The sequence below is a fragment of the Schistocerca nitens genome, chromosome 2, assembly GCF_023898315.1.
Source record: "Schistocerca nitens isolate TAMUIC-IGC-003100 chromosome 2, iqSchNite1.1, whole genome shotgun sequence".
NCBI lineage: Eukaryota > Metazoa > Arthropoda > Insecta > Orthoptera > Acrididae > Schistocerca > Schistocerca nitens.
In genome coordinates, this window is record NC_064615.1 from 578,648,402 (window position 1) to 578,671,447 (window position 23,046).

At 40.6% G+C, this 23,046-nt stretch overlaps 1 protein-coding gene across 1 annotated transcript in view; it reads right to left on the minus strand.

Moving 5' to 3' along the window:
- Positions 1-23,046, minus strand: part of LOC126236629 (U3 small nucleolar ribonucleoprotein protein IMP3) — a 122,483-nt gene that overhangs the window by 14,889 nt on the left and 84,548 nt on the right. Inside the window, exon 4 of the mRNA XM_049946077.1 lies at positions 529-601. Coding sequence (XP_049802034.1) covers positions 529-601 — 73 coding nt within the window. The remainder of the gene's footprint in view (positions 1-528; positions 602-23,046) is intronic.

Sequence of the window (23,046 nt, forward strand, 5' to 3'; positions counted from 1 at the left end):
AACATCTTACAGCATAATTGCCACTTCTCTGAGATACAATATATTTTGTGCATCTCCTTTTTATTGCATCGCATTTCATCAAACTAACCACATCGGCTACATTAAAAAAAAATGGTTGTAGGATATTGCCCCTTCTTGAATAAATTTCTGCAGATGCCCCTAGTCTGGGTGTAATCTGAATATTATTAAGCTGTGTATGTGAGTTAGTCTACTGGAGTATAGCTAGTTGATTGAAGAGTATCTCAGTATCATTTTCATATTGGAAAATAATGTTCATTCACAACTGACTTTGCACTTGTCATTAATATTATGCTAAACTAAAATAAACCCATGCATGGAGCCAAACAGTCCACAACTCTCAAAAAAATAATAATATTACTAACACCATATTGATGATATAATGCAAAATGTTTTTTGTTGTTTCATGTTTACATATGCCTGCAAGAATTTTGATGTAGGCTACTACAAAAACAGATTACACTGAAAACTGTAGTATGCAGTTCCTGGAACCGGATATAAAAAACATACCATTTCGTTGTACTGCATGACATGCTTTCTTATAGCTGATGTATCAACCCAAGTAACAAAATCTTGAAGATTTCTGGAAAATACAAATGAAAATAAACTGTGAAATAGCACATTAAACCTGTAATTGTTTACACATTTCTTGTAATATCAACAACTTCACAATAAACACAAAATTTTAATTTTAGGAGCAAAACATTTGCTTGTAAGCTGAAAAGTTCTTCTGTAAGTACAGTTTAGATACTCCTATTGCAGTGTTCACAATATATTATTTGTTTTATGAAACAATACAAAGATAGACACAACAGGAAGTTAGCAAAGAGACCATTAATTGCAAAGACCCAATCATAATTACACAAATGACTTCCTGTGTAACACTTACATCAAGGAAAATACACAAAACTAGCAACCAGAACTCCACAGCAAAATTATTTATTTGTCAAAGTCTTCAATCTTTTGACTAGTTTGATGATGCATACCATCTATTTATTACAACAAATTTAACCTTCTGCATACCAAGTGGTGTACTGCAAGATTGTAACATAACTATTTTATTATTTCTAGCTATTTGAAATAGTTTATAGTTTTCAGACTATGTGAAATTGTTAAACTGTCCCCACTAAACATTATTATTGTTGAATTTTTAAAGTAAATTTATCTATATAATAAATAACAACCGAAATGTTTATTGAGGACCTTCGGTACCCTGCTTGGGATTCTGCGTGATGAGAAAATGCCTGTGTATAAATACACACTGTAGAAACTTATGTTGGTACAAGTGTGAAATGAATGTTATAAATTTTAATCCATTGTTGTGTGTAATAACAATCAATCAAATATTTTTCTCTGTTAGTTATTTCCATCAATTTTGTTGCTATAGCACTTTATGTTGTACAACAAACATGCTGAAAAACTTAAGGTTACAGAAGAAATATGATTTACACAATAAATGAGATCTTAAAGTACTGCGAATAACAGAAGTAGAAACAGACATGGAGAGAGTCATGTGGAGTGTGTGTGTTTAGGAATAAAAGAAAACATGGAAGAAAAGAACAATTGAAGATGTTATCGAAGGAAGGGACGACGACGAAGTGACTGATGAGATTCAAATGCCGGAGAGACCTACGTACACTGGCAAAAATGGAATGATACAGCAATCAATATCCAAAAACCTAGCAGGTTTCAAAAACAAGATATTCTGTCTACATCTAGTGGTCTCAGAATGTCTCTGAGTGTGTCTTTGTTTATGGAGACTTTCATGTTGTTCATTACACCTAAAGTAGTGGACAATCTCATAAAATACAGAAACCAAAAGGGAGAGACAACAAGAAATTTATGGAATGCCACTCATCCTTCTAACAAACATCAGTGGATCCCAAAAAGTTCGGAATAAATGTCCAGTTTCGTAGGGCTCCTTGTAACTATGGGAGCACTAAAAGCTAAAAGAAAACCACATTCTATGTTATGTCCCATGGACTGCATGTACTGAAGGAAAATAATACCAGCCCAATTTTCAAGAAACACGTTTCCTGAACTTTTTCTTACATCAGATTCTGCGGCGTGGTCACTAAAGAGGAAGCAAGATAAATGGAAAAATTTTTTGCATTTCCAGAAATATTAACAATTTTTGCACAGGAAAGCTTTGTACAGTATTATCCAGGTAGTCATTTACTAATGGATGAACAATTGGTCTCCTTCTGTGGTAAATGCCCACTTAGGGTTTATATAAAGTCCAAACCAGCTAAATACGACATGAAAAATCTGAGCTCTCTGTGATGTCGAAACTTTGTATATTTTCAACTTGCAGGTACGCACTGGGAAAGAAGGACCCATGGAAAAGAATGAAGGTGCTAGAGTTGTAATGCACCTTACCTCTCCTTTAGGAACTGCATATGGTATTACAATGGACAATTCCTTTACAAGTGTTCCAACTGCACAGGAACTCTTGTGGCAAAGGCTAACTTTGACCGGTACTCCTAGAAAACACAAGTCTAAAATACCATCTGAACTTCAACCAACGTAATTGAAATCACAATTTTAAACACTGAAATCACATTCTGGAGAAGATTACTGGTACTTTTTGTACTCATTTTCCAGAGACAGCTTTTTCTGCATTTCTATGGGATTTCATTAGTTGTATTTCCTCTGCACATTCTAATTTGGTGCTTCTTTCACTTTTCTGATTTGTGTGGGTATACAGCTGCTTCTTCACTGACTGGCTTTCTTGCTCCTGTCCCTTTGCTGTTTACCATTTATGAATTTGTTTGCCAGTTGAAGAATGAACACATTTCCCTTCAGGTTATTTTTAGTTATGTGAGAGTAGATAATACGCATATATAACTGCTGCCACATCTCAGATATTGTAAAAGATGCAACAGCCATTTGCTGCAAGGAACCATGTCAACATCATAGTTTTCGGCGATCTAGGAGGCAACAGTTTCTGGGTTCTCCTTTATTTATTCACTGGTACTTCAGCATATAGAATAATGACATTCTACTTCTTCTCCCCTTGGTACGCTGACAGAGTGCACTCACTTATTAGTATTTTTCATGGTGGAGGTGGAATTTAAGTCAGAATTATTGTTTTTCAAACAGTTGGGGACGGAGAGTGACAACAAAGACAATTTTGTACCAACTTGTTCCATGTTTCATAAAAGAAGAGTGAATTTGTCAGCAAGAATGCACTGAGTTTGGGTGATTTCTCACCAATAGGTAGGAACTTGATAAATTTGTGATATCCATCTCTTGTCATTTTATTATTAATAAAATTAAGCCCCAAGAATGTGACAAAGGTCATCCTATGTAATACTTCCAGCACAAAAAGCTATGATACCAATCATTGCCTCCAATTCTTCCAATGATACAGTGCAAGTAGTGTTTTTTGAATTTATTCGGAGTATTTGATTCTGTGGTTTTTTCCATTTTACAATATGCAGCACTGATTCATCAGAAAGAAGTCAGAAGACACTGATAGAGAAGTCATACAAATGGTGGCAGACGCATGCAGTGGGTCACCCTCTCTCCTTCAGGACATTCAAAGCAGCCCTCTTTCCAGGTGACAGAGTGTTAGCAAACCTTCAGTTCCATTCTATCTCTAGCTGCCCTCTTCACTGCTATGCCATCTAGCTCCTGAGAATGTTGTGGAAAGAACTAAGATGGGGAGACATCTACTAACTATTACTCCTCCTCAGCCTTACTATCTTCACTGTGAGTTGTCTCTGGCAGAAAATCACCATCTAAATTCAATAAGTCAGTTTCTGATTCAGTATCTGCGTTCTCTAAAAATGAAAAATCTCTCCATGATTAAGACCCCAATAGCACAACATAATTGAAAACATCTGTTACAGGCAGAAAACTGCTGCCTACCTGATGAGACAAATAACAACTGTGACACATGAAACATGACTGAAAATTTATATTAGAATGACCAGTATGAAAACCTTTGTGACAACCCGTACTTCATAATTTGAGGAACCGATTGCTGAAAAACTAAAATGCTTGGACAACGTAGTATTAAGCATCCCTGGTACAGAGAAACAACTGAAGGACTTGAAAACAAGTTCACCAGGTCCAGATGGAATCCCAGTTTGGTTTTTCAAATAGTACTCTATGGCACTGGCCCCTTACCTAGCTTGCATTTATCATGGATCTCTCACCCAGTGTAAAGTCCCAAGCAACTGGAAAAGAGTGCAGGTGACTCCTATGTATAAGATGGGCAAAAGAACGGTCCCACATAATTGCGGACCTGCATCCCTTACATCGGTTTACTACAGAATCCTTGAACATATTCTCAGTTAGAACATAATAAATTTCCTTGAGACTGAGAAGCTTATGCCCATGAATAAGAATGCTTTTGTTAAGCATCACTCATGTGAATCCCAGGCCTCTTTCTCACGATATATGGCAAACCATGGATGAAGGGCAACAGGCAGATTCCGTATTTCTAGATATCTGGAAAGTGTTTGACACAATGCCCCACTGCAGGCTGTTAATGAAGGTATGAGCTATGAAGCAGCTGAACCCAGTATGTTGACCTCAATGGCGATTCTTCATCAGGGACAAGGGTATCATCAGGAGTGCCCCAGGGAAATGTGATACAACCACTTTTATTCTTTATATACATAAATGATTTGGTGGACATATGGACATCAATCTGTGGTTGTTTGCTGATGATACTATGGCATACATTAAGGTATCATCATTGAGCAACTGTAGGATGATACAAGATGAGTAAAAATTTCTAGTTAGTGTGATGATGGCAGCTAGCTCTAAATGTAGAAAAATGTAAGTAAATGCAGGTGAGTAGGAAGAAAAAACTCTTAATGTTCAGATGCAGCATTAGTAGTGTCCTTCTTGACACAGTCATCATAATGTTGCAAAGTGACATTAAATGGAATGAGCACATGAGGACTGTAGTAGAAAGGTGAATAGTCAACTTCAGTTTATTGGGAGACTTCTAGGAAAATGTGGTTCATCTGTAAAGGAGACTGCATATAGGATGCTATTGCAACCTATTCTTGAGTACTGATCAAGTGTTTGGGTTCTGTGCCAAGTCGGATCAAAGGAAGACATCGAAGCAATTCAGTGGCGGGCTGTTAGATTTGTTACTGGTACGTCTGAACAACATGCACATGTTGTGGAGATGCTTTGGGAAAAATAGGGACCCCTACAGGGAAGGCAACATTCTTTTCGAGGAACACTATTGAGAAAATTTAGAGAACCGGCATTTTCGTCTGACAGCAGAACAATTCTGTTGCCTCCAGAATTCATTGCATGCAAGGGCCACGAATATAAGATACAAGAAATTAGAGCTCATACGGAGGCATATAGACAGTCATTTTTCTCTTGTTCTGTTTGCGAGTGGAACACGAAAGGAAATGACTAATGGTCGTACAGGGTACCCTCCGCCATGTGCCATAAAGTGGACTGCAGAATAATGATGTAGATGTAGACATATATCCATAAATACGAGAACAGCAATATTCTTAAAGCAAGTTATGCTAGATGTCAATGTGAAAAGTAAACTGCAGCAGAATCTTGTCAAAAGCAGACAAAATAAGGAAAACTCACATAGTCTGGTGGAAAGATCTTAAAAACTAAATTCATTAATGCAGAAATAAAAGTTGAAATGTTTGTTTTTATCCCTTCCACTCCTCTAGGCGTTAAAAAGTGGTGGTTAAAACTTGCTGTGGCAACACGGCCTGGTGCAAGTCTTTCAATTGGATGCCACTTTGGTGACTTGCACATCCTTAAAACCAATGGCACCAGGTTTTCCCTGGATGGTCACCCATCCAAATACTAGCTGGGCCCAATGTTGCTTAACTTTGGTGATTGGGCTGGATCCATTGTTACCAACAAGGCAAGGCTGTTGACTATTCTAGAAGTTAAGAAGTTGGTCACAAGTTATGCCTGGGTAGCACAGTCAATAGGTAAAACAATGGGTTCCAGTTCCTGTCCAACACATGCTCAAAATACTGCACACTCCATTGCAGAGCCATACATTCATTTCCGACAGTTTCAATACAGTGCACATCCAAATCAGTTTTCTATTGTGTTGGCAATCAGGATGCAGTGACTGTTCATAGTGGGCACTCTAAGTAATCACATAATATATATTATAAACCTTCTAGTAAAAAAAACACGTGGAAAATGGCTCACACTTCAATTTTTACCTCTTGTAGAAGGAAGGAAAGAAAGAAAGAAAGAGAGAGAGAGAGAGAGAGAGAGAGAGAGAGAGAGAGAGAGAGAGAGAGGGTAAGTTCAGATTTTAAGTCCTGCCTGTGTGTCATTGTAGAGAGAAAATAACTCGTACTGCACAGGAAAGGAACTGAAAATTGGTAGTTTGCTTAGTGCATCATTTAAATGCTCACTTTAAGTGGATTACAGAAACCTAAATTAGGAAGACCATTTGGAGACTTGGTATGTACCACAGCCATGTGGAAGCCTTAGATACAATTCTCAGTAGTGTGAGGATCTTTTTTTCCTTTTTTTTATTTTAAGGACTGGAATGAGTTGAACTTCACCTCATAAAGCTAGTTTAAGAGCTACCTGAATCAGAAGAAGAGGATTCTATATTGGAAACCAATCAACAGCAGAGAGAGTGAAGTGGTGAACACACGACCCTCTCCTCCATATGGTACCCAAGTGAAACCATGGGTAGATGTTGACACAGTGGCCAGTCCCAGTCTGCAATGCATGGTCTCAGGGCCTGACTGTGACATTCGTTTTTTGTTTAGGATATGGATCTGAACTATATCCAGCCCAAATAGCCTAAATGTGTCAACTATTGTGCTCAGCGGAACAGACGCAAGAAAGCTGGCACAAGTCTTAACAAGGGATTATGTCAATAACCAAACATATTGTGAGAATCACATTCAGACTATAATTACTAACATCTTTAGTTACAGAATTATCATCAGTGTCAAGCTCTAGATAACAGTTAATTTCAGTGTGAATGCACGGGTTGTGAACCCCAATCCTGTAAGAGATAAAAAGTACTGATCTCAAAAATTGTTCGTAGAACACAACTAGGAGCTGGCAGCCAGAGCATTGCAACGTGATCTGAACAAGCAGCCCTGCCAGCCGATATACTGGTGCCGAGCAACAAACAGGGCTTGTACATAAAGGTGAAGGGAGGCCTGCAATGCGTAGTTGACTCCAGCAACACTGAGCTCAAAGAAACGTGAGAGGAGATGTTCTAACAGCTTTATAAGAAAGTAACTTTTACAAACAATATAAATACGGCTCCATTAACAACCCAAGGGAACAAAGGTCTATAGTAGTAAGGAGACCCTACTACTGTGTTGCCTGTCACCTGGTCTCGACCTTAGGATAGTTTTTTACTCTCGGCATGTGCTGTTGCTAACAAAATAGATTCTGAAGAATAGTTAACAGACTTACACCAGCACAAATTCAGAACTAGACATAGAATTAGCTATGGAGGTCACATCCAAAGAGTAGTATCTAGAGTAGAAGTTCATCATCACGAATCCAGAATGATATTTATTTTCCTTTTGCTTGCTGGAGATTTACACAAAGGTCTGCACTTCAAAATACTCTCAGCATGTAGCCGAGCCACTGTTGGAGTAATACAAGCAGCCCACACTACTTTCTCTCGTCGACTGTGTTGAATGAGGTAAGAACTCCTGTCTTCTGTAAGTTGTCTTTCTATCTTTCTCTTGGGACACAATGGGAATGAAAATTTTGGCTTCAGATGTGGGTTTTTAATAGCTGGCCACTGACTGCATTGGTGACCAGTAAGCCTGAAAGGATGACAACATGCCAGACAATGACATGCCATGGAGTACAGGAATAGGTGCAGGGAAGGAAAGTACTTTAGTAAAACACTGCCTGGAATAAAGACAGGTTAATGACTTTGAGACAAGATAGTTCGTAACTCAGCTGCCATTGGAAGCAAGAGGTTCACCAGACCGAGGATTACAGCTACTTCCATAGATGTGCCTCTGCAAGTGATAGGCTCGCCAGACCTAGGACAGCATCCACTGAACCATAGTACTGTCGTGAGATAGAAGCTCATCACACCAGGAGCCAGCAAGCAAGAAAGAATATGCCACAACTATCACATCACCAAAGACAATGGAAGGTTAGTGAACATGGAAGTCATAATAAATCCCAAAGGTATTGCATCAGACAATGTCAACTGACAGTTCATGAGTTATAGTGAAATGACAAAATAAGCACCTAGGAAATTCGATGCTAATAAGGAACAATTATTGGAATTTTTAAACAATTGTGATAGCACTTTGAGTTAGTAGGAGGAGGATATTGGTGTTTAAAGTCCCGTCAACAACGAGGTCATTAGAGACGGAGCACAAGGTCGGATTAGGGAAGGATGGGGAAGGAAGTTGGCCTTGCCCTTTCAAAGGAACCATCCTGGCATTTGCCTGGAGTGATCTAGGGAAATCATGGAAAACCTAAATCAGGATGGCCGGACGCGGGATTGAACCGTCGTCCTCCCGAATGCGAGTCCAGTGTGCTAACCACTGCGCCACCTCGCTCGGTACTTTGAGTTAGTAGACCCTACAGCTAAGAAGGTGTTCTTGAAGTATATTGTGGGACAAATCATAGGGTCAGTCCGTGGTAAGCTATTTGCAAATGATCACACAGAGACCTGGTCTACAGTGTGTGCTGTCTTAAGGGGATACGGAATCACCTATCCCCGCAATGTTAATATATGCCTACTATAGGGAACATTTTCTCACAAACTACTGGAGACAGAGAGGTAAAAATTTTACTGTATGTGCATTCATATGTTACAACAATACTGAAACAACAGTTTATTGTGAAAGTATTTTCTTACAGAGATATTGTACATTTATTTTTAAGTAAATTTTTTCCATCGCTTTTTACTAGACTATCACCCCTAAGTCTTTTGTAAATCAAGTAATTAAAAAAGCGTTGTTTCAGTATGTAATAGGGACCTATGTCACTACGTCATAAAAATTTCAGACTTCTAGGTTGACCAGTACCTGAGATAATGTTCCTAGATGAAGTAAAAAGTAAACTTACGGGAAACGGAGAAAGAAGATTAAAACATTCCTGATCCGTAGCTAATACCCCCTTCACAGTCTTCATAATCATCTTCAAGTCTTCTTTTGGCACCCCTCTGCACCTGTCTTGCTTTTTTCACTAATGTCTTGATTATATTATCAGCATGCCTTAGTCTGTGCTGATCTAAAAAGAACATAGCACGTACCGTACGGGAACCAACACACATACCCAACTTTTGAAGGACCTGGCATTTAGTTATATTTCCAAGATTGAAGGTTGCCACAGCATCATACACACCAAAATGTAGTGTATTAATTCCGACAAACACTGTTTTTGGGAGACGATGCCATATCACACTATTCAAGCACTCGTTGGGGTTCTGCGTTTTTCCGTGAAGACATTTCATCAGAAGACTTCTGTCAGCCAGATCTCTGAAAATGGGCTTTATTTCTGCCATGATGGCTGATGGTAGACTGTGGTGGTGAATGTATTTCTCTCCTGTTGTTAGTCCCCTATTGTATTTACACCAGCTGTTTTCACCTTTGGGGCACAAACCATGTTGTGGATGCTCATCCGTGGATGCGGTGTGGAAATATAAAGCCCATATAGCTCTCCTCATTTCTTCAAGATTGCCTGTATTTTGCCTGATTGCAAGGCCATAGCAGTTCTGAATGTGGTCTATTATGGAATCAGTCAATCTTCCTCTGCCATCCAAGGTTTTCCCATCATCTAGTTTTTTCCCTTTCATAACTGATTTTAACCTTCTCAGCCTGGCACCCATTCTCTTCTGCACATGTCCTATACATTCAAGTTTGCTTATATTTACACTGTTCCCATATGGTTTGCTTTCCAAAACTTCTTTGAATGCTTTAGAGTCACCATCTCCCAGATATTTGACATAGCGAACATTATACCACTGTGAAGAGCGATGAAAAATTTTCTTCACCCCAGCAACCTCCATGCCACCACTACTACCATAATAATTAGCAATACAGTCATCACTGTGTTCATTTTTCAGCCTGCCTGTGCACCTACAGTATTTAGACATTATTGCAACATCAATAACCTTGCCAGTATCAACACTAGTTGCTGTTACAACACCATTGTTGGAGGTGTGGCCCCTTTTCTGCCACGTGCCATCAAACGCCACTGTGAGGTCACGACTGCCGTCATTTTCTTCCACTGCTTCTTCCACAGCAACCTGCATTGACTTCTGTGCTACATCTTCAACTGCAGATCCTAGTACATAATTGTAAGCTTCAAACTTTGAAGGTGCACTTGGAAGATTTAGAACACCACATAGCATATCACCAGCTGCTTTGCCCTTACCAATTGCTCGCAATCCATAAACTAACCTAATATTTACACTATAAAGTTCAGTTTTCTTGTATCCATTATTTACAGTTACTGAAACCGAACTTGGAAACTTACAGCTGTATTTACAAACACTGCATATTAAATTAAACTGGGCAGCCAGGCCAACATGGGATTCTACTTTCAGAGAAACGTTTCCATGACATTTTTTGCAGCACAAACTGTTTTCAAGAGCTTCACACAATATATTCGTATCAATGAGTTCAAAAACTTCATTCCCTCTATCAAGTAAATTATATTTCTCTTCCAAATCTCTTAGTTTTTTATGAGAAGCACTGTTTTCATTTGGTGTAAGTTCGTTCGGCAAATCAGTAATAAGTGGATTCACATTTTCCAACAGTGATGATGATGAACTGCTTTGCTTTGCTAATGAATCATTATTTCTTTTCTTTTGCCAGTTCACACGCTTTTTAAATACTTTTGCTTTAGCTCTAGGCATTTTCACTGCGAAAAATGAAGCACTAAATACGAAATAACTCAACAACAACTACTTTCTTATATCACACTGTTTACAAAACAGTCCCGCCACAAAGTCAAAGAGTAACTTGAGGAAACCAGAGAGAAACATTTTCGGGCAACTAGTGTATAAATAGTCGCTGGAAACCGGGATATTTGAATTCATGTCACTTTAAAGGTACTGCCAAAAAGTTCATGGTCAGCCACGAGAGACGTGTATAACTAAAGCGCAATACCCGATCTCACAAATATATAAAAATAAAATAGTTATAATTGTAGTAGAGCTATGTATGATACGTCATTTTAAAGAGGAAACATGGCAGAATATAATACGCCAATAAAAAAAATTCGATTTTTTAACCCAAAATCCGATTCCGTATCCCCTTAATAGAGAATTATGAAAATAAGAGAACATCAGATTTTTATACTTGCAAAATGCAAGAATGGCATGAGCGTGTGGTTCAATGGTGTGCATAAATAGAAACAATGCAATTTTATTTTAGAGAAACAATGAAACAAGTGATGAATGAGGATGAAGTTTCTGGGAACAATACTTTGATAGGCCAATTTGGTAGGTGCAAACAACTTTCTGGGGAGGGCAACCACAGCTAAGATAATAACAAGACTCAACACTCAATAACCATTCAAATTATCATAAAAATTACAACAATTAAGAAGTCAAGAATGAGGAGGTGTTTCCAAATGTCGCATACCTATATGAAGGTGCTATATTCCATCCTACCAGTTTCACATTAATATAGAAGCATCTTCAGGTTTATCTGTAAAAAATACAAATTGCTGTGTGAAATTTTTGAAATGGTAGAAATACAGAACCATAGTTCTGACATTCAACAAGAAGCAATGATGAGTACTCACAAAGGTTATATTTCTGTAATGCAGATGGACAATGATGGAGCCGGCCGCGGTGGTCTCGCGGTTCTAGGCGCGCAGTCCGGAACCGTGCGACTGCTACGGTCGCAGGTTCGAATCCTGCCTCGGGCATGGATGTGTGTGATGTCCTTAGGTTAGTTAGGTTTAAGTAGTTCTAAGTTCTAGGGGACTTATGACCACAGCAGTTGAGTCCCATAGTGCTCAGAGCCATTTGAACCATTTTTTTGACAATGATGGAGTCCCATTGCCCATTATTAATCAAAGAGAAAATTCTGATAGGATCCTGGGAAGAATGTTTCGTCAAGGTAAGGTCAGAATGCAACCAAGGAATGGAAGCTATAATACCAAAACACAAAATCTGACAGTTTCTACATCCCCAAAGCATTAGCAACTGCACGAAGAAGAAACTGCGTTACCAATGTGCTGAACACTCATGAAGATGAAGCGGGAATATCAACTCCTGAAGTATTTACAGGGCCAGTTCCATTCCCAAGCAGTTATAAAATCTGGCATGCAAAGGCTGAACCAAAAGCTTTGGTTAAATCACGACAGATTCTTTTAAAGGAAAACGTGCAGGTAGATCGTTTAATCCTGGAAGAGAAGGAATCCGTTGAAGAGTTGTGTATCGCCTACAATGACATATTCCACTTACCTAGAGATGTACTACAACATACTACTTTGGCAAAGCATAAAGTACCCCCAATATCCGAGGTGGAAGGTAAGATTATTAATAAAAGACATTACAGGATTCCTCATACCCAGCGAGGAGCATTATAAAAGGAAGTTAACAGTATGTTGGTCAATAGGATAATGTCACCCTGTACAAGCCCATGGAATTTTCCATTAATAATGATACCCAAGAACTAGACACTAGTGTAAAGCAGAAGTGCAGTGGAATCGGGAAACACTAAGGTGAAAGCTAGGAAAGTTTTATGCCAGTTACAGAAAACTAAATGAGATATCTCTCAACAAGGTATAGCCCCAGCCACAGATAACATGATATCCTAGTACTGTCCTTCCACAGAATGTGTAGCAGCACGGAGCACCGAAAGCAAATGCCAATGTCATAAAGCACTGACACTTGGGATCGAAAACTTCCAGGCTGTTGAAATCTCTGTGTAGAAAGGATATAACCGAGTGCTATAGACAAAAAGGATTGGGAGGAAACTGCATTTAGCATGCCCTATCAGCACTTTAAATACAACAAAATGATGATGGAGTAAAGGCCTTCCTTCAGTCTTTCGAAAGTTAATGAATACAGTGCTAGTAGGATTACAAAGTAATCAGGTTTTTTATATACTTACATGTTGTCGATGTTGCAGGTGCTTCACTCAAGGAGCATAAAGACTACCTCAAAGAGGTTTCAAATGTTTACAATGGGACAATTTGAATCTTCAAGTGGACAAGTGTGAATTTTTGAGGAAAGTCATCTTTTGGGGCATGTATTCACAGCCAATGGACTTCAGCCTTACCCTGCCAAAGTTGAAGCAATCAAATAATATTCACAACCTAAAAGCACAATACGTACCTTGGTCTCATCAGATATTATGCAGGGTGCAGCAGATGAAAGTATCTCATGTGAGTATTAAGGAAATGCAGTGAAATTATAGAAATGAAGAGCTGAAATGGCCTTACCATTTATTTACAGTGAAAAATACATTTATAGAAGATGCTGAAAGTGACCCCCTGAAACATCAATACAAAGAGGTCCACGTCTAAGGATATTCAGATACACTTGGCGTAAAGTTGAGATACTGATGGCAGCAACTTCACAGCTGACATTTTTCAGTTTCTATATTGTGTGTGGATTTGTTTCATATACCTTCTCTTCAAGTGTCCCCATAGGGGGAGAGGGGGGGGGGGGGGGGGGGGGAAGATGTAAGATCTGTCGAATGTAGTGACTATAAATATTTGATGACAGTTCATTCCTCAATGAAGACATGGACTGTCTTTCATATTCAGTGAGTTGAGCACAAAATGTATCAAAAATTTTCATACATGCACCCGTGTTGGGAGTAGTGGCAAAAAATACCTGTCCAACAATACACGTTCCTGTAACAACGCACCAAATGCCGGTCTTTTCATCATAGACTGGTTACTGACACACAGTGTTAGGGTTCTCCGTTGCCCAGTACCTCGTGTTTTCTGAATTTACATGACTGGAAAGATGAAACTATGCTTCATCACTCATGATGTAATGGATAGGGTCTAGCAAGAGTTTCAAATATCTGCTGGCAACATCTCCTACTTAAATGTGCCTGTTGGGCCACTATACATGTAGAATTCTTTGGGCTCTGAATAATCCTTTGGTGAATGTCTGCAATACCTTCTGGTGTGTAAACTGAAGGAATTATTTTACACAAACCCGTGGGTGCACCAATTTTTGTATAGAATCTGTATAGAGCTCTTTGTTGGTGGTCCTCCATCTGGATACTTATTCCTGATAATTTTGAGAGTATCTTTAATCAAACCTGTTTTCACATATGCTTCCATAATTTCAATTTTTTCTTTCATTGAGAAAATAATTTTGCCGACCACTAAAAGAAACTTCTAATTTCACTGGTTAAATAAAATGAAATGCTGACAAAAGAATGCTAACGACTGAATATTGCTTCAAACTGTTCACTGTTGTAGTTATTTATTTAAGGAGATGAAGTACTGCATTTACATTCAAATGCTAGGCAGGCTACTTTCAACTGCGGCACACTGTAGGAAGTTCCTAAGTAAATTTAGTGAAGTTACTAACCCACTGTACTGCTCTTTGAAGAAAGGAGTCCTGTATAACTGGGGAAACCCACAAGAGGCACTTCTCAACAGTTAAAAGAAAGCTAATAAGTCCACCAATACTTCAATATCCTGACTTTGAACAAGAGTTCATAGTGACAATGGACTTAAGTCAATGTGAAATTGTAGTAGTACTGAGTCAGACCCAAATGGGCAAGGATTTGCAGTTAGCATTAACTCTACATCTACATCTACACACATACTCCAGAATCCACCATACGGTGCGTGGCGGAGGGTACCTCGTACCACAACTAGCATCTTCTCTTCCTGTTCCACTCCCAAACAGAACGAGGGAAAAATTACTGCCTATATGCCTCTGTACGAGCCCTAATCTCTCTTATCTTTGTGGTCTTTCCACGAAATATAAGTTGGCGGCAGTAAAATTGTACTGCAGTCAGCTTCAAATGCTGGTTCTCTAAATTTCCTCAGTAGCGATTCATGAAAAGAATGCCTCCTTTCCTCCAGAGACTCCCACCCAAGTTCCTAAAGCATTTCCATAACACTCGCGTGACGATCAAACCTACCAGTAACAAATCTAGCAGCCCGCCTCTGAATTGCTTCTATGTCCTCCCTCAATCCGACCTGATAGGGATCCCAAACGCTCGAGCAGTACTCAAGAATATGTCGTATTAGTGCTTTATAAGCGATCTCCTTTACAGATGAACCACATATTCCCAAAATTCTACTAATGAACCGAAGATGACTATCCGCCTTCCCCACAACTGCCATTACATGCTTGTCCCACTTCATATCGCTCTGCAATGTTACGCCCAAATATTTAATCGACGTGACTGTGTCAAGCGCTACACTACTAATGGAGTATTCAAACATTACGGGATTCTTTTTCCTATTCATCTGCATTAATTTACATTTATCTATATTTAGAGTTAGCTGCCATTCGTTACACCAATCACAAATCCTGTCCAAGTCATCTCGTATCCTCCTCCAGTCACTCAATGATGACACCTTCCCATACACCACATCATCATCAGCAAACAGCCGCACATTGCTATCCACCCTATCCAAAAGATCATTTATGTAGATAGAAAACAACAGCGGACCTACCACACTTCCTTGGGGCACTCCAGATGATACCCTCACCTCCGATGAACACTCACCATCGAGGACAACGTACTGGGTTCTACTACTTAAGAAGTCTTCAAGCCACTCACATATTTGGGAACCAATCCCATTTGCTCATACCTTAGTTAGGAGTCTGTAGTAGGGCACCGAGTCAAACGCTTTCCGGAAGTCAAGGAATATGGCATCCGTCTGATATCCTTCATCCATGGTTCGCAAGATATCATGTGAAAAAAGGGCGAGTTGCGTTTCGCAGGAGCGATGCTTTCCAAAGCCATGCTGATGCATGGACAGCAACTCCTCTGTCTCAAGGAAATTCATTATATTCGAACTGAGAATATGTTCGAGAATCCTGCAACAAACCGATGTTAAGGATATTGGTCTGTAATTTTGAGGATCTGTCCTTCTACCCTTCCTGTATACAGGTGTCACCTGCGCTTTTTCCAGTCGCTCGGGACTTTACGTGGGCAAGAGATTTGCGATAAATGCAAGCTAAGTAAGGAGCCAATGCAGTAGAGTACTCTCTGTAAAACCAAATTGTAATCCCATCAGGACCTGGTAATTTATTTATTTTCAACCCATTCAGCTGCTTCACAACCCCAGGGATGTACTCCATACGGGAATCTGTACGGGACTCAAACAGTGGTATGTTTGTACGATCCTCCTGCGTGAAAGATTTCTCAAATGCTAAACTTAAAATTTCAGCTTTCGTTTTGCTGTCTTCCGTTGCCAGGCCAGAGTGACAAAGTGAGTGAGTGGATGGAAGCCTTCGACCCGCTTACTGATTTTACGTAAGACCAGAATTTCCTTGGGTTTTTAGCAAGATCTTTTGCTAAGGTATGACGGTGGTAGTGGTTGTATGCTTCGGTCATTGCTCTTTTTACAGCAGCACGAATCTCTAACTAACTTTTGCCTGTCGTCATTCTCCCGATCTTTCTTGTACCGCGAGTGCAGCTGTTTTTGCTTCCTGAGCATTCTCCAAATTGCGCTGTTAAACCACGGTGGGTCTTTTCCGTCCGTAACCCACTTTTTCAGCACATACTTCTCCAATGCGTGATTTACAATGTGTTTAAAATTTGTCCATAATTCTTCCACGTACATCGTACCGGAAGTAAATGAAGTCGATTCATTTACTAAGTGGGTTGCTAACAACTGCTTATCTGCTCTTTCTTGTAAGAATACTCTCCTAGCTTTCTTGACCGACTTTTTAACTTTCGTAACCATAGTCGTAATGACAACATCATGAAAACTAATCCCTGACACTGTCGATGAGGTCTGGTCTGTTCGTGGCTGCCAGATCTAAAATATTTCCATAACGCGTTGGCTGACAATTTAGCTGCTCAACACTCAACAAGGAGGAACAAAACTATAGTACAGTGGAGTGGGAACTACTCACTAACGTGTGGGCAGTAACATATTTCAGACCTTACATGTCTGGCAGGCACTTTAAAATATTAACCGATCGTAAGCCACTTACATAGCTGGGCAGTATTTCCAATCCATCTTCTCACTTAATGAAGTTCAGGTTACAACTGGAGGAGTTGGATTATTAGACCCTATATAAAGAAGGCAAACACAACCAGGTGGCATGAGCCTTATCACACATTAGAAACATACGTGAATTAACTAGTGAACCGACACCCAGCACAAGGGGAACTGCAGCGTGTAAAGAAGATTACATCCACTGTCAACATGAGCGGCACAGCTGAGGCCGTGGCCTCAGGCCGAGCACATTGTAGCGCAGAAACAGCATTATCAGATAACAAGGGTCGTCAGATACAAGAGATGCAGTCAGAAGTTGCATAGCAGAAACTTAAAATCACAGAACTGGAACCCATAATGAGTTCTGAAAAAAAATTAACCATTCTAATACAAGTGCACATTTCTCCAATTGGAGGCCATCAGGGATGGGCACAACAAACACTATGTGATCAAAAGTATCCAGACACCTGGCTGAAAATGACTTACAAGTTTGTGGTGCCCTCCACGGGTAATGCTGGAATTCAATATGGTGTTGGCCCACCCTTAGCCTTGACAGCTTCCACTCTCACAGGCATACATTCAATCAGGTGCTGGAAGGTTTCTTGGGGATAGGCAGACCATTCTTCACCAAGTGCTGCACTCAGGAGAGGTCTGGCATGAAGCCGGCATTCCAAAACATCCCAAAGGTGTTCTGTAGGATTCAGGTCAGGACTCTGTGCAGGCCAGTCCATTACAGGGATATTATTGTCGTGTAACCACTAGGCCACAGGCCGTGCATTACGGACAGGTGCTCAATCATGTTGAAAGATGCAATCGCCATCCTCGAATTGCTCTTCAACAGTGGGAAGTGCGAAGGCACTTAAAACATCAATGCAGGCATGTGATGTGATAGTGCCAGACAAAACAACAAGGGCTGCTAGCCCCCTCCATGAAAAACTTCACCACACCATAACACCTCTGTCTCCAAATTATACTGTTGGCACTACACACGCGGCCAGATGACATTCACCGGGCATTCGCCTTACCCACACTCTGCCATAAGATCACTGCATTGTGTACAACTGTTCATCACTCCACACAATGATTTTCCACTGTTCACTTGTCTAATGTTTAAGCTCCTTACACCAAGCGAGGTGTCATTTGTCATTTACCAGCGTGACGTATGGCTTATGAGCAGCCGCTTGACCATGAAATCCAAGTTTTCTCAACTTCCATCTAACTGTCATAATACTTGCAGTGGATCCTGATGCAGTTTGGAATTCCTGTGTGATGGTCTCAATGGATGTCTGCCTATTAAACATTATGACCCACTTCAACTGTTGGTGGTCTCTGTCAGTCAACAGACGAGGTCGGCCTGTACGCTTCAGTGTTGTACGTGTCCCTTCATATTTCCACTTCACTATCACGTTGGAAACAGTGGACCTAGGGATGTTCAGGAGTGTTGAAATCTCCCTTACAGACTTATGACGCAAGTGACATTCAATCACCTGACCAAGTTCGAAGCCCATGAGTTCCGCAGAGCGCCCCCATTCTGCTCTCTCACGGTGTCTAATGACTACTGAGGTTGCTGATATGGAGTACCTGGCATTAGGTGGCAGCACAATACACCTGATATGAAAAACGTATGTTTTTGAGGTGTCCGGATACTTTTGCTAACATAGTGTACAAGCACATAAAGCAGTACTGTAATTGGTCTGGGATGAAGGTAGACTTTGCGCAGTTCATTTGCGAGTGCAAACGTTGTCAGAAAAACTAAATTAAGCAAACTCAGAGCAAACAATCACTACAATTACTGCCCACTACAGAGTTCATATTTGAGAGATGCACTGCAGATATTGTCAGTCTCCTTCTCCAATCAAACACAGATAATTACTGTATCTTGAACTTCCAGGATTCACTGAAAGTATCTGTCATGGCACGACCCATTTACAGACACAACAGGGATACCACATGCAATACGTAGTCGGGAGTATTATCCTGAAATTTGGGATACTGACATCATTTTTGATTGATATGGGCAGCAACTTTCTTGGTGACACTGTGAAGTGTCTGTAAATTACTGAGAATTGATAAAATTCAAAGAATAATTACCATCACCAAACAAATAGTGCACTAGTGCAACACTAACTGATATGCTTTGACATCAAATCAATACGGACCAAGCAGATTGGGGCTGTTGGGTGCCATATGCCACTTTCGTATATAATACTACTCTCCATAGCATGACAGGATATGCAGTGTTTGAAGTATTCTTCAGGTAGGAAATGTAATCTACCGGGCTTACTGAAATAAAAGCCTTTAAATGTTATTTACAATTATCATGACTACTTCACTGAGGTATACCAGAGAATGCAGTTGCCCTATCAGGAAGCCTCAGCAAACATCCAGTAAAGAAATGAAAGAACAAGCACAATATGATTGAACTAAGAGGCCGATCAAGAAAATTGGGTAGTCAGTGGAGAAGACTCTACACAGTAGTTGATGTAAAAGGACACAGTGTAGAAATTAAAATAAAAGATCAGAAATGTATAAAGGCCCATGCAAACAGTACTGCAACTATGGGGATTATTAATTATCGGAAGCATAATGGCCAGCCTAGCACACTGAGTGGTGATGCCACAAGACATACAGTAGCAAAGATTCCAGTCAGCCCCAGGAATTTACTATCATAACCATGGTTGGTCTATACAGTAAATGTCGTGTGACTAGGGCCTCCCATCAGGTAGATCGTTTGCCAGGTGCAAGCCTTTCGATTTGAGGCCACTTCAGCGACTTGCGCGTCAATGGGGATGAAATGAGGATGATTAGGACAACACAATACCCAGTCCCTGAGTGGAGAAAATCTCCGACCCAGCCGGGAATCGAACCCGCGCCCTTAGGATTGACATTCTGTAGCGCTAACCACTCAGCGTACAATGTGGTGTATTGTAAGTTATTTCAATTTAAAAGAACTACAAGGCAAATTTGAGAAAACATGACAAGCAGCAACTCTTATGTTATCACACTGTACAGCCAGACTGCATACAGAGAAATTATGTACCGCTGAATACAAACATGTGCAACAAACAGTAACATGGCACATAGAGAAAATAAACCAAGCTAAAGAGCTATAGGTCAGTTAGCTAGACATGAACATTTCCGACCAAGATGGGGAATTTTGAATTTCATTGATAAGACGAGTAAAATTCTATTTAGTACCCTAGACAAAGAGGATGCATTGTTTTTCAAGGCAAAAATGGATGTTCTGGAGGAACAGCAACAGGAACTCTTAAGGTTATCAAAGGTGTAAAAGACAATGGTAATGGGGTACCTAAGGAGTATCCATCAGGCAGACAACGCTGTCACATAGAATGAACAGATAACAGCAAACAGAATTCAGAAGCTAAGTGCACATGTAGAGGATTTAAAGAATAGTGTGAGCAAAAAGATGCAGCAGGTCACAATTTTGATAATGATTACCGAACAATTAGTGTTACTAACTGAAATTGTCAACAAACTAAAAAGGGATATTGATAAAATTATTTAATTGGATAGATAAAAAATCTACTCACCAAGCGACAGCAGAACACACACATTAAAGACTGTTGTGATTGGCAAGCTTTCGGAGCCAGTGGCTCCTTTTTCAGGCAGAAGGGCCGAAGGGGAAGGAAGAAGGGTGAAGGAAAATGACTGGAGAGGTCTAGGAAAAGGGGTAGATTCTAGGAGAGTCACCCAGAGCTGCAGGTCAGTGGAGACTTACCGTACAGGATGAGATGGAAAAACTGATTGTTAAGGAATGCATTGGATGAGATTTGTGTCTGACATAGCTACATACAGCGTCTGCCATCAAGATCCCATCCCTGTGACTCAAACTGACCTGTAATCGCTCCTGAAAACCTTAGGCCCCTCACAAGGACTAACACCTCAATCCACAGAACTTGCCACCCCACCCAAACCATGTACCCCCACCTTTTACCTTCTTCCTAAGATCCACAAACCCAATCATCCTGGTCGTCCTATAGTTGCTGGCTTCAAAGCACCCACTGAATGTATAACTGCCTTAGTTGATCAACACCTACAACCCATAGTACAAAAATTCCCTTCCTATATCAAAGATACCAATCATTTCCTAGCCCGTCTGAAATCCGTGCCCATCCCACTCCCACCACACACCTTGCTTGTCACCACAGCTGCCACCTCCCTCTATACCAACATCCACCTCTTACATGGTCGGTCTGCTGCTGAACACTTCCTCAGTCAGCACCCATCTGATTCCAAACCTATGACATCCTTCCTACTCATGTTAATCAACTTTATACTTACCCACAACTACTTCACCTTTGAGGGGCAGACATGCAAACAGTTCAGGGGTACGGCCATGGGAACCAGGACGACTCCTTCCTATGCCAACCTTTTCATGGGCCGCTTGGAAGGGGCTTTCCTGGGATCCGGATGTCTTCAGCTGCTGATTTAGTTTAGACACACTGATGACATCTTTACCATATGGACTCATGTTGAGGCTGCCCTGCTAAAATTCCTGAATCTTTGAATACCTTCTCCCAATTAAATTTCACATGATCCTATTCCAAATCCCATGCCACTTTCCTTGATGTTGATCTCGTGCTCACCAAAGGCCAGCTACACACTTCCGCCCACATTAAACCTACCAACAAACAACAGTACTTACATTCTGACAGCTGTCATCCTTTCCATATCAAACGTTCCCTCCCATACAGCCTTGGCATCTGAGGCAAACATATTTGTTCAGATGCAGACTCTTTACAGCAATACACAACCATTCTCACCTCAGCCTTCACTGCATGTAATTGCCTCATCAGCCTAGTTAAGAAGCAGATTTCCTGGGCCATCACATCCATTCCTGGTACTGCTGATCCCTCCACAAAACAGCTTTGGAGCACACCATTGGTGACTCAGTATTATCCTGGTCTGGAATATGTTAAACAGCTACTTCGACAGGGCCATGACTTCCTAAAATCATGCCCTGAAACGAGATCCATTCTGTCTGGGTTTTGCCCACCGCACCTAGAATAGCTTGCTGTTGCCCTCTCAATCTCTGCAATATTCTTGTCAGACCTTATGCTCCTTCTGTGCCTATCTCCCTACACTATCGCTCCTACCCCTGTGACCATCCCCACTGCAAGACTTGCCCTATGCACCCTCCTACCACCACCTATAACAGCCCTGTAAGTAGCAAAACATATACCATCAAAGGGAGAGCCACCTGTGAAATGTCACGTCATACCAGTTATTATGTAAACGCTGTTCAGCCTTCTACATTGGCGTGACTATGTAAGGGTCTACGGATTGCGTGCAGCCGTGTGGTACGTTAACAAGTGCTCACCAGCCGACCTGTCTGAATGCTGACAATCTGCTTGGTCAGTAGACGCACGTCCGGCCGCACTGCGATGTGGAGTATGTGACTGGCCGCCGTCCGCAGCGCGCAGTACTAACTAACGTGGCCTCGGGTGCGAATATGTCTCTTCTCTTAGCTCGCCATGGAGCCTTTTGATACGACCGTAATTAGCTGGTGTTTGGATGTCAGACACAGTGATGACAGGTGCGCATAGCATGCGTGTTTTATAATCCGCCTTTGTTAATAAAACTGTTTAAACTTACTTCTCGTGTTTGCGTATCGCCATACCTCAAGGACCCACCACTTACAAATCCTGACAAAATATTTGTGTAATCATCAACCAGGCAACAACACGAACTAACCCCCTTATAGAAGTGGTGTCAGCATGGGGATAGTTATGGAAAATCTACAGTCCTGAAGAGGTGCAGTACAACGTGAACTTCGAGCAGCAGCAGTGTGAACATCTTCCGACTACGTGGGGACATCTAACACTGGAATTCAGGTTGGTCTACTCCAGTTTGGCTAGAATACGAAACACAGTGATGGATTTTTATTTTTCATTTGAGTGACTCATCGGCGTTAAATTAGAC